Source organism: Arachis stenosperma, chromosome 1 (genome assembly GCF_014773155.1).
Source record: "Arachis stenosperma cultivar V10309 chromosome 1, arast.V10309.gnm1.PFL2, whole genome shotgun sequence".
Lineage (NCBI taxonomy): Eukaryota > Viridiplantae > Streptophyta > Magnoliopsida > Fabales > Fabaceae > Arachis > Arachis stenosperma.
In genome coordinates this window covers 12,180,485-12,192,360 of record NC_080377.1, presented here as the reverse complement: position 1 = coordinate 12,192,360, position 11,876 = coordinate 12,180,485, and the positions used below count along the sequence as shown (strand labels likewise).

Sequence of the window (11,876 nt, the reverse complement as noted above, 5' to 3'; positions counted from 1 at the left end):
GTGATCATATGTGATTTAAATTTCACTCTTTTGGTTCCCCCTTTTTGGAATATAAATTTATATTTAGAGAATATTTGTTGAGTCAATCATCATGTATTGAAACATTCTCTTTAAGAAAAAACTATTCATATTATAGTAATATAAAAATATTATTTGTACGCTAAAATCAGATGTAACAATTAGTTATTATTATATATTTTTATATAAATATATATAATTTAATTTATTTTTAATATGTGTTTTATATTGATTAAATTACACAGTTAGTCCTTACACTTTCAGTGAAATTACAAATTAGTCCCTACAGTTTAAAAGTTTGTAATTGGGTCCCTAAAGTAAATTAAAATTTGTAATTGGATCCCTATCGTTCAAACTCCATTTGATTTAACGGAATATTCGACAGCATATTCGCCCTTGAGCATGTGAGTTGCACATGCAGAAGCTGGACTGAGAAAAGACTCGTTATTTCTTAGTTCCAATTTTTTGTAATGACCAAAAACCCCACTGAGACCCTTCATTATCGTTACGCTTCATCTCCAGTAGAATTTGTCTCTGCTCATGCTTCCCTTCCATCGTTGGAATTGATCGTCGAGTGTGGTTCGGACTGTGTGGAGTTGCTTTATGGTTGACATTGTTGGCAGCTGAAGAGTGAAGTGTGCAAGAGAGCAACACTAAATCAGGTAAGAGTTCATAACCCTCACTCCCTTCACAGCTGTGAGTTGAATGTTATGGTTTGATTTGTTTTTTTTTTTTTTTCAGTGGAGGTTAGAGTATCTAATGTAGTTAGGGTTTTTCTGATGAATTTATTGTTGTTTGTTTTTTTATAGTCATGGGAGATTCTGTGTTTACCTTTGATCTCTACCATGGTGGTCGGATGGTTAGCATGAAAGGAGGGAAAGAATACCTTGGTGGGACAGTAGTGGAAGGGTTGCAGTTTGATTTAGATGAGTGGTCATTACAAGAAATTGTTGCAGCGCTAAAAGAAGTTGGATACACAGGCAATGCTAAATTCTGGTGGAACGAACCTGGAGTTGCATTGAAAGATGGTCTTAGGGAGTTGAAGTCTGATGGAGATGCAATGAGAATGGGTAAGTATGTAGTGGAATAAGAGATTAAACACTGCTATGTGTATGCGGTTAGTGGATGTAGACAAGGAAATGGGGTTGAGATAACCTCAAATGATGAGGACTATATACCCTCTGATGGTGAGTACAGTGGTAATGATTTAGTTGAAGTAGAAGTGGTAAGTCAATCAGAGTCTTCAAGTGAGGATAACAGATTTGATGACAGTGCTGACGATGGTGATCATGAGGATCATTTTGGCTTTAATATTGAAGAAGAAAACCAACAAGGTCAGCATCCAAATGCCTTCGGAGGTAACATTGGCTCATTAGGAACAGATGATAATAATGTTGATGTGGGAGTTGGTGTTGAAAATAACACAGGAGGGGTGACTGAAGATGGAGCAGAAATCGATGTTGGAGATATTTCTTCGGGTTATGATATAGAGTCATTGGACAGCTATGATGGAGATTCTGATGAGCCCATAAGAAGAAAGATGTATCCTAGATATAATGAAGCTGACATGAGTGTTGATTATGAGTTTCGGCTGGGGCCTGAGTTTAAATCTATTGCTGAGTTTAAGGAGGCTATTAAGGAACATGCATTGTTGAATGGGAGGGACATTAGATATGTCAAGAACGATCAGGTTAGATGCAGAGTCAAATGTAAGGGTTTACGGAGAGTGTCCATGGATGGCATTTACAAGTAAAGTAGGAAAATCTGGCTGTGTTAGGCTGAAGACATTGAAGAGTAAGCACACTTGTGGGAGGAACTATAGTGGCCGTCTTGCGTCCAGCAATTGGATTGCTAAGAAAATTACTAATAACATAAGTAGAGGAGAAGATATGAAGCTGGGGACTGTAATTCAAACAATTCAAGATAAATACATGGCAAATATATCTGTGTGGAAGGCTTACTGGGCAAGAAGAAAGGCAAGAAAAGTAGTGCATGGGAAGGCAATGTAGCAATATGGGAAGATCAGAGACTACTGTGCAGAGGTCTTAAGAGCAAACCCAGGATCGACATTGAAGCTGAAGTTGGAGAGACCCTGTCCAACAATCCTACCAAGGTTTGTACGATTGTACATGTGTCTCGATGCTGTGAAGAAAGGATTCCTGGCTGCTTGTAGGCCTATTATTGGACTCGATGGTTGCCATCTGAAGGGTGATCATGGACAACAATTGTTGGTTGCTGTGGGCAGAGATCCTAATGATAACTATTTTTCCCTAGCAGTTGCAGCAGTAGAGGCAGAGACTAAGGATTCATGGGCCTGGTTCTTGGAGTTGCTACTTCAAGACATTAGAGACTTCACAAATAAGAAATGGGTCTTTATGTCAGACCAGCAAAAGGCAAGATATTAATTTTAGTTTTCTATATACTCATTTTTTATAATTTTCTGTGAATTTCATTCTTACTTCAGCTGACCATTGATCACTTGGCAGGGGCTACTTCAAGTATTTCATGAAATGCTTTCGGGAGTGGAGCATCGGTTTTACCTTCGACATCTCTATGCCAACTGTAACAAGGCTTTTGGTGGGGGAATAGTTTTAAGGGACTTGATACTTTCTACTGCTAAAGCAACTTATGTTGAGGAGTGGAATAGAAAGATAGATCGTTTGAAAGAGGTAAATAAAGAGTGTTATGACAAGTTGGCAGCCCTGGATCCTAAGGTATGGACTAAATCTCACTTGACTCCATATGCCAAAAGTGATATGCTAATGAACAACATATCTAAGGCTTTTAATGGACGAATATTGGAAGCTCGCAACAAGCCTATTTTGACCATGTTTGAGTGGATTAGATGTTATTGGATGGGGAGATTTGCTGAGAAGAAGAAAAAGAGAGCTAAGTTCATGGGAAAAATACTGCCCAAGTCTAGAAAGAGGTTAGACATCATATGTAGAAGGTCTATGGAATGGCAACCTAGGTGGGCTAGGGATTTAAAATATGAGATTTCACATAAAAATAGGATAATTCAAGAGAGGTTTGTTGTAGATTTGCTAGCCGGTTCATGTAGTTGAAGGTTCTGGGGGCTGGCTGGCATGCCTTGTATGTATGCTTGTTCTGCAATATTCATGAAAGGAGACAACCCTGAGGACTACTGCAGTAACTATTACACACCAGCAGCATATCTGGCATGCTATGAGACAACACTCAATCCAATTAATGGTGAAAATCTGTGGCCAAAGGTCGAACTTGAGACAATTAGACCTCTAATTTTTAGAGTCAAGCTTGGAAAACCTAGGAGAGTAAGAATTAGAGAGCACGATGAGGATAGATCACAAACAAAACTAAGGAGGAGTGGAACATCAGTTACCTGCAGCAACTGTGGCCAATATGGACACAATAGGAGACATTGTCCCAATCCAGACATAACAGGTATCTGTATTTATATCTTGGCTTCCTCATATTTTGGTAGTTTTGTACTCTATCACTAAGTCTGTGTGTTCTTGTCTTCAGGAAACAACTCTGGATCTGAAACTGTTGCTCCTCATGGTAGTGCCCCTGCTACTACTCCTGCTGAAACTTCCACCACTAGATCTGCTAATGTTAGCCAAAGAGGAAGGAGAAGGGGACATGGCAGAGGAGGATCCAGACCTGAAAAATCTACATCGGCTACTCCTGCTGCTGCTGTTTTTCAGCCTGCACCATTTGCATCAGCTACAACTACTCCACCAGTGACTGCACCGACTCCACCACTGCCTCCACCAGTGACTGCACCAACTCCACCAATGACTGCACCAGCTCCACCACTACCTCCACCAGATCTAAGAAATTTCACAGCTCCACCAGTGCCTCTTCCAGCAGATCCACCACAACCTGCACCAACTCCAACAAGGTCCACAGCTCCACCACTGCCTAAGACAAAAAATTTTAGTGTAAGGCGCAGTGAAAGACTTAAGATAGGTGTGAGAAAGGCAAAAGCTGGACCAATTGAAATCGTAAACCTCACAGCAGATTAGTTTTTTTAAGTAATTAGGACTTAGTGGTATTAGTTTTTTGGTTGTGGCTGTGAACTTTATTATATCCTATGTCCATGTACTGTCAGTGGCTTATGAACCACTTTTCTTTTGTTTTGTTGCTTTTGTTATATTGGGCATGTGGCTAGATGTTTTGGAGGGACCACTTTGACTATTAATTAATATGAATTTTAACTACTTTACTCTATATTATGTCTACTAGAGCTTTCTGCTATGGGACCAAATGAATGCAAATAATTTTTCAGAATCACTTGTCATTGATAAAAAAAGATGATTACATTAAGCACTAAACACTATTCAAATACACAGCAGATACACTTTTTCTCCTATCTCATCAAACTTAGTTAAACCAATACACTGCAAATATTACAACCAACACACAACTTAATATCATCTTCTGCAATTGTTTTTGCTTTTTCATGTCACTTTCCACTTTGCCAATTTGTTGTTGGAGCAATATAAAATCAGAATGCAATCTTCCTAACCTTGCTTCCATGCGTCCTATCTCTATATTTAATCTATCTATCTTTATTTCTTGTGCCTTTAGTAGTGCAGCATTCATAGATTCATCCAACCTTATAAAATTTCCACCATGTTTTGAGCATCCCTCCATTTGATTTCTGTGTTGGGTGCATTGAGATTGAGCCCCAGCCATGTCTTCTTCATCAATCCATTCAAAAAACTTGCATCTTCTGCTGGGACAGGATATAAATCTTCTATTTGGATTCATCACAGTAGTGGAAATTCGGAGTGTCAGCAGATCTCCACAAAAGCAGTGAGTCATCCTCCCCTTTCCCATCACCTCTTCCTCTCTATCAATCTACTCAAAAAATTACACTTTGGTAATTTACAACAAGCAACAAATCTCCTACCTGGACTGTTCATAGACGACAAAGAGAGCACCACCATCTCTTCCCCACAGAAGCATCGATGTCTTCTCTTGTTCATACTCCTAGATGTTGAGCTTCCTTCGGACAATTGGGTTGAGTCCGTTACAGCTCGAAAAAAACCTTCAACCCTAACAAAGGGACACAGATACTAGAGGAGCGCTGTGAGAGATCGTTATCTTCTCTTGCACTGTGACTCTTTAGAACGTTGTGAGAGATAAGGGCATTCTGGTAAAATAACAACATTTAACGTCTCTATTCACACTAAACGTTAGTGGGGACCCAATTACAAATTTTAATTTACTTCAAGGACCCAATTACAAGCTTTTAAACTGTATGAACCAACTTGCAATTTCACTGAAAGTGTAGGAACTAACTGTGTAATTTAACCTTTTATATTTTAATACATATTTTATACCAGTGACTAATTTTGTTGATAATAATGATGTTAATTCTCTGATGGAAAAAATGTAACATTAATGTTAAGCATATATGTTAATTAATTATAATTATTAACAAATATTTGAGAGCTCTAGGTGTTACTTGTAAGTAAATGAAAATTAAAATAGATAGCAATTTAAAAAAATTTGTGAAAACCTTATTAAAGTGTGAAAGTAATTTTTTTTCTTCCTTGAATATAAGTCAAACCTTAAATTTGCATTATAAGGTTACTAATTCTACCTTCTATCTCATTGGTGAACAAAATTCATGGTATGATATAGTTATATTACACACTCATTTGGAGATCTTTGTTCTTCACGTAAGATAGGTCATACATATGTTGTGTTTCCCTAAATACATTCTCCCATTGATTGGAAAAGGAAAACCAATAAAAATAGGTCAAAAATTGAGGTCATGCATTTGATGCTTGGAGACAATCACCACTAATGATGGGAAAGCAAATTTTGATACTACAAGAATGCACACAGAAAACTTTAGAAAATAAACTAAGGAGAAGTTTAGTTTTTTGTGAAAAAAAAAACACTCAATAATTTTTTTATCCCTACAAAAATGTATGAATTTGTTTGTTATGTTGTTAGAAAATTTAAATAGAACTACCATTACTATTAGAATTTAATTAATTTTAAGCACCGCCAATATTACGTAATTTTATATGTGTATTCAATCACATAATATCATATTAGCAAAAATAAATTCTTTTTATATCGACTGTGAATGATATATAATTCAAAAAAATAGATATAATTACACAATTACGTAAAACGTTTTACACTAACACTGCATCAAAATTAAACTCTTACTATATTCTATTCACAAGTCTTAAATTGAAAACCTCATTTAAACTAAGATAATATTAAAAAGTATATGATCCACTTGAATCAACACAACAATGGTTTTAATTAATTAATGCATGCAACAAGATAAATAAAATTAGCAAAACATATAAAGCCATAGATTGATCAGTATTAATTAAAATTACATATTATTCATCATAACATCAAAATCACTCACTCTTCACATGAACACGAAAAATTAAAAGCAAGCAATTCTTCCCATTATATATTATTACACTTATAATAATGTTCTCCTAATTAAGTATCATTGACCCTTAATTACTACTAAAATTGAGGACTTATGAAGTAATATATATAATGGCCCAATAAAACACAACACTATGGCATGCATGAGAATTAAGAATAGTAGAATATATAATAATCATAATTAATTTTTATAATAATTGTGGTCAAAAGAAGTCTTTGATTTTGTGATCAAGAATCAAAGAACTAAGCACAAAATAAGCCTTTTGAGTAGGATGATAACTATCCCAGAAAATGTAATCAGAGTCGTTGGAACATGTGTTAAGGCTGTAACGGTTGCACAATATGCTCACTTCTATGTTCCCTGTGCCACAGCATCCTTTCTCTACCTCGGCAAAACCTATGAGCCATCAAAACTAAAATTATTATCCAAAAAGGTAATAATAATTTATTACAAGTTACAAGAAACTTATTCAAAATAGACCTTATTTTTCTTAGATGCTCCTTGTAAAATAAGTACGATACTTTTTCTAATTAAATAATTTTAAATTTCTATTTGTTTATTTTGATATCAATAGTAGTTTAGTTTTAGAAGGATAACTTGCTAATAAATAGGTTAATTATTTTTTTGGGAAAGATTATAAGAAAAATAAAATTCCAAAATTTACTAATTTATATGTTACTTTTAATAGTATGTTATTTTTTAAAGAGCACTATATTTTTTATTTTTTCTAAAGTGCATTAGTATTCACTATTTAATAGACTTGGTAAAATACATAGTACGTACTTTTATATGTAACAATTTTTTATGTAGTTAAAAAAAGTTAAAATTGATTTTTTAATAGGAATACTCTACAAATATGTAAAAGGTTGTTTTTAATAAAAATATATAGATTCAGAGAAAGCTAAAACAAATGAACCTTTAATTTATTTATACAAAAGTTGATACATCATTTTGCTCATTAAAAGTATTGAAATAATGTATTTCATATATATTGGAATTAAATTTTTGTTACTTTCATGCATACCTACCTACAAAATGAAATATCATATAAATAAAGGGAATTAATTGATTGATAATGGAAACCTTTAAATATTATATGACTTATCAATGAACAACAACAATGTGCTATTTTTTCTTTATTATTTATTAATACACAAGTGTTATTCTACAAAAGTAATGTCACATATCATGTACAAAGAGTATTAATTTCTCCTCGGCCATGTCTCAACTATATTTTTCCATTTAAGTTGGTAGTTGAGGGTATTCTCATGCTAATTATTTGTGAGTCACATGGAAAGTGCATGAAGGAGCAACTAAGAGTAACACATATATCCCCAACAATTATATGAACATGGAACAACTAAAATTACAACTTAATTTTAGTTTAAGTTGTGCTTTAAATAACAATTAAATTAAACTATGTTTATGTTAATTCATATAATAACCAATTTCATTCGATTCGACACTGCAACAAAAGTAGCAATAATAACTACAGCTTATTAGTAGCGGTTTTGACAATAGTCACAATATGCTATCTTTTTGTAGTATATGAATCGATCATTTTGTCTAAAGTGAAGACTCACATGCAGATGTTTTCATGTGAAGTTAATAGTTAAAAATTATTAAAAAATAATTTAGTCAAATTTATTAAATCATTTTACGATTCTCAAATATCAACATTATATAAAAATATCTGCATGTGAATTTTTTTTCATTGTTTAATAATAAGTGAGGATATATTTGTTTAATGCCTCATAATATGTAGCTTTTTATTAAAAAAATAAAAATACTTGAATGAAATTGTGACCAATTAATTAGTAGTATATATATGATTACCATATTTTGTAGGGTTTTGAAGCATATCAAGGAATGGATTGTAGGAATCAAGATAGACAAATCTAGCATCTGGAAACTTCTTTTGAAGTGCATCCATTTGGTTGGAGAGCTTTGAGTTAAAGAGTATTGCTGCTTGGTTTGTAGAATATGAACATGCTCTAAGGATGCCTCCACTAATTGTTCTTTGTGAGGGCACACAACCTATAACTGGTACACCAAACACTCCGATCCTTCTTGCTCCTAATCCATAAAGTTCCTATAATATCACAATATCAAGCTTCATATATATTAAAAAGAAATTTCTCTAAAAAAAATATTATAATAATAATAAAAGAAAGATATATATAATAAAATTTATTAAAAAATAAAAAATTGTTTTGAGGTGAATACTCACATACAGTTGTTTTCATGTAAAATTGATAATTGAGAGAGGTAATAATTTAGTCAAACATATCAAATTATCTAATAAATCTAAACTATCAACTTCATATGAAAATAACTGCATGTGAGTTTTTATATTCTTTTGATACTCTTCAATTTATTTATAAGGATATGAGAAACTTCATATATTTAATAGTTATCATTTAATTGTAAGTTTTTAGTGTAATTAAGAAAATATTTTAAAATTTAGTGCAATTTTTTTAACCTTGAATTACTAATAAATAAAAATATTCTTAATTTTAATTTATGGTAAGTATAGGATAAATCTCTAAACTTAAAATGTCCATAAAATTTAGACAAAATAACAAAATTATTCTTGTTTGGTACGGTGATTTTGCCAGATATGTGGACAGCAGAGAAATTCAAACAATAATTAAATTCATGTTTCATATATAAATAGCATAGTAGTTCTATGTTTGTTTATTCATATTCCAAATTTGTTCATTTCATATTTGAAAAAAGAAAAGGAATTTTAGCTAGCAATGTATTGGAACTAAGACTCATACATATAAACAGTTTAAAGAAGATGCAACTGCCACACTGCTAGACCTAATTTTGACAAATTACATATATAGTATGAAATAGTAACATAACCTAAGATTGGAAAAAAATTACAACTATAATTTAGCATTGCATTTATAAGGTAACTAATAACTTTGGAATGAGCAATATTCAAGCACATGCATTGGTATTTTCAGCATAAAAAAAAATTCGTAAAACAAAAAATTTTAGCCAAAAACCGTTAAAATTAATTATTTTTTACTTTATTTAATGTATCCTAGTAAATAAATGTTAAATAAAACAAGTTTAAACTATCTAAACTTTTTTTTTCTTCCTAACATACCGATTCAGCATAATATATAGTTTGATAATTAATTATCTTGTTACTACATAAATTAAATTAAATGTGGGCATGTCTTAAATAATTAAATCAAACCATACCTGAAAGAAATTTGAGGCTTCAGAAGCCATAAAATCTGTGTATGATGGAATATCATACTGAATTTTTCTAAATGGTGTCTGAACATAAGTGTTCGCAATGTCATCACTTCCTATGCAAATTATGTATATACTCTTTGACACTATCATTGATGTTCTGTTTTCTCCAACTGCTTCCTTAATCTTGTTTATGTACTCCTTAAACATGTTTAGTTGTTCTGTTAATGATATCACAGACTTACAATAAAAAGGACACAAAGTAAACAAGAGTTAGGTTTCATATATATCATATGCTTAAGAAAATTAAATTATTCAGAAAATGATAGATATTGTAGAATAATGAAAATAGGGTGTTTATATAAAGTTGCATAAATAATCTATTTACCATTAATTTGGATGTTAGAGGATCATATCCGGCACCGCCGGAGGCGAAGCTTACACCGGTGAGGAGATCTTCAAGTTGCAAATTCGGATCAAGGTAAGGTGGTAAAAGTTTCTTGACTCCGAATCTTGCAGCTGAAAAATTAAAATTAATATTAAAAAAATTAAACATATTATTTTGTTAGGTTTTATGTATTCATAATTATAAAATATACATAATTATAGATTTAAAGATAATTTCTTACCAATGATATCTGATGGAACTAATCCGTTGCTGAATCTTCCAGTTGGATAATTTCCATCACCAAAATCTCGTCCGTATGGTGAGAAATCACACTTGACAATAGTACTGATATAATTGTTGTTGCCGGAATCAACTATGGAATCTCCAAACACAATCACTGCTGGCACAGTTTCATTGTTTGGTAGATTTTCAGCAGAAACATGTTGGAATAATATGATGATGGCAATGATGAGAATGGAAGAACAACACCACAGAATTGCTTGAGACAATTGAAAAAGAAGCTTTTGCAAGAGTAGTGATGGCTTCATTTTTTTTTTATGATATTAGTTTCTTACCTTTCTTTTTCAAGAAGTCTTGTATATATATAAGAGATGTTATATTGTATCCAAGTTTTCTAAGAAATTAAATTTATTGTTACTTAATTGTTTATTGAAAAATGCCATCATAATTATATAATAAAAAATAACTTGAATAAGAAATAATAATAATATAATAAGTAAAAAAGTATTGATATGAATTTTTTATCTTGATTTTTTCAAATAACAAAACTTAATATATATATATGGGACGAATTGGTATCTAATTTTCTTTTTTTTTAAATATATTTTTTAGAGTTAAGATCTCTTAGGTAAAAATTATAAGCCACATATCATCGTAACAAATTCATTTTATTATTATTTTTATACATATTTGATAAATAAAAAAATAAATTATTAATAGACACAATAGTTACACTAATATATATAATTAAAACAAATGTGACTTGAATGCAAATACCTAGTATATATTGATATGGATAAAGTAGGTATATATATACATAACCAATTAATACCTTATAAAGTATCCTTTTCATCATTGGGCAAATGCAAATATATACCAGACTCATACACAAAGCTATTATAAGTAATTGAAGGAAAGAAGACACTCCATGCATCCAATAGATGAGTCTTGTAAGTTAAGCATGCACATCATCACTAATATTAATTTATTTATTTTGCTGATTCTATCAATTTTGATTTCATATATATATTATTTTTGAATACCAAGAAACTTTTCTAAATAAAAAAGGAAGTGTATGATAAATGATACTGCAATACTTGCATTGTGCCGGTAGTTAATGTTTAAAATTAATTTTACATTATTATTGAGTGAATTTCAATGCAAGAATATATTACAGTAAAATAATATATGATACTACCATATAATAATACGAAAATGTTTGATAATAAAAAAAAATCAGTCAAAAATAATCATAACTTGCCTTATTACAACAATTAATGAATATTAAATAAGATAATTTCTGACTATTTTTTTGTCTCCCTAACACTACCCATAATAATACACATTATTAATATAAGATCACCAATCATCTTCTCCCTCACGTGATTAAAAGCATTATTATGTTTGGTTTAAAATATACAAAACCTATATTTGCATTTTTGGTTATTGACAAAAATAACTTATTTCGATCATCATCAAAATTCAATAACCAGCAACCGTGTTTTTATATGCGAATTAATTAAACTGAAAAATAAAGACAAAAAACACTGTCATATTATTAACAAAATTCATATACAAATTAAGGATCTCTTTTACCCTTTA

The 11,876-nt window shown here is 31.4% G+C and overlaps 1 protein-coding gene across 1 annotated transcript; it reads right to left on the bottom strand.

Annotated features, from left to right (window-relative positions):
• Window positions 1-6,635: 6,635 nt before the first annotated feature.
• On the bottom strand, window positions 6,636-10,582 carry LOC130975327 (GDSL esterase/lipase EXL3-like). Its single transcript, XM_057900140.1, has 5 exons — window positions 10,276-10,582; window positions 10,035-10,165; window positions 9,653-9,886; window positions 8,270-8,525; window positions 6,636-6,829 (listed from the first exon to the last, which is right to left on the bottom strand). Exons 1-5 carry the CDS (start codon window positions 10,580-10,582, stop codon window positions 6,636-6,638), a joined length of 1,122 nt encoding a protein of 373 aa, XP_057756123.1.
• Between the last annotated feature and the right edge of the window lie 1,294 nt (window positions 10,583-11,876).

Excerpts from the sequence above, each read along its gene's own strand:
- LOC130975327 (XM_057900140.1), bottom strand. The coding sequence starts at position 10,582 with ATGAAGCCATCACTACTCTTGCAAAAGCTTCTTTTTCAATTGTCTCAA. Across the intron at positions 8,526-9,652 it reads AAGCCTCAAATTTCTTTCAG|GAACTTTATGGATTAGGAGC; the intron begins GTATGGTTTGAT and ends GTGATATTATAG. Across the intron at positions 6,830-8,269 it reads TCAAAACCCTACAAAATATG|GTTTTGCCGAGGTAGAGAAA; the intron begins GTAATCATATAT and ends GATGGCTCATAG.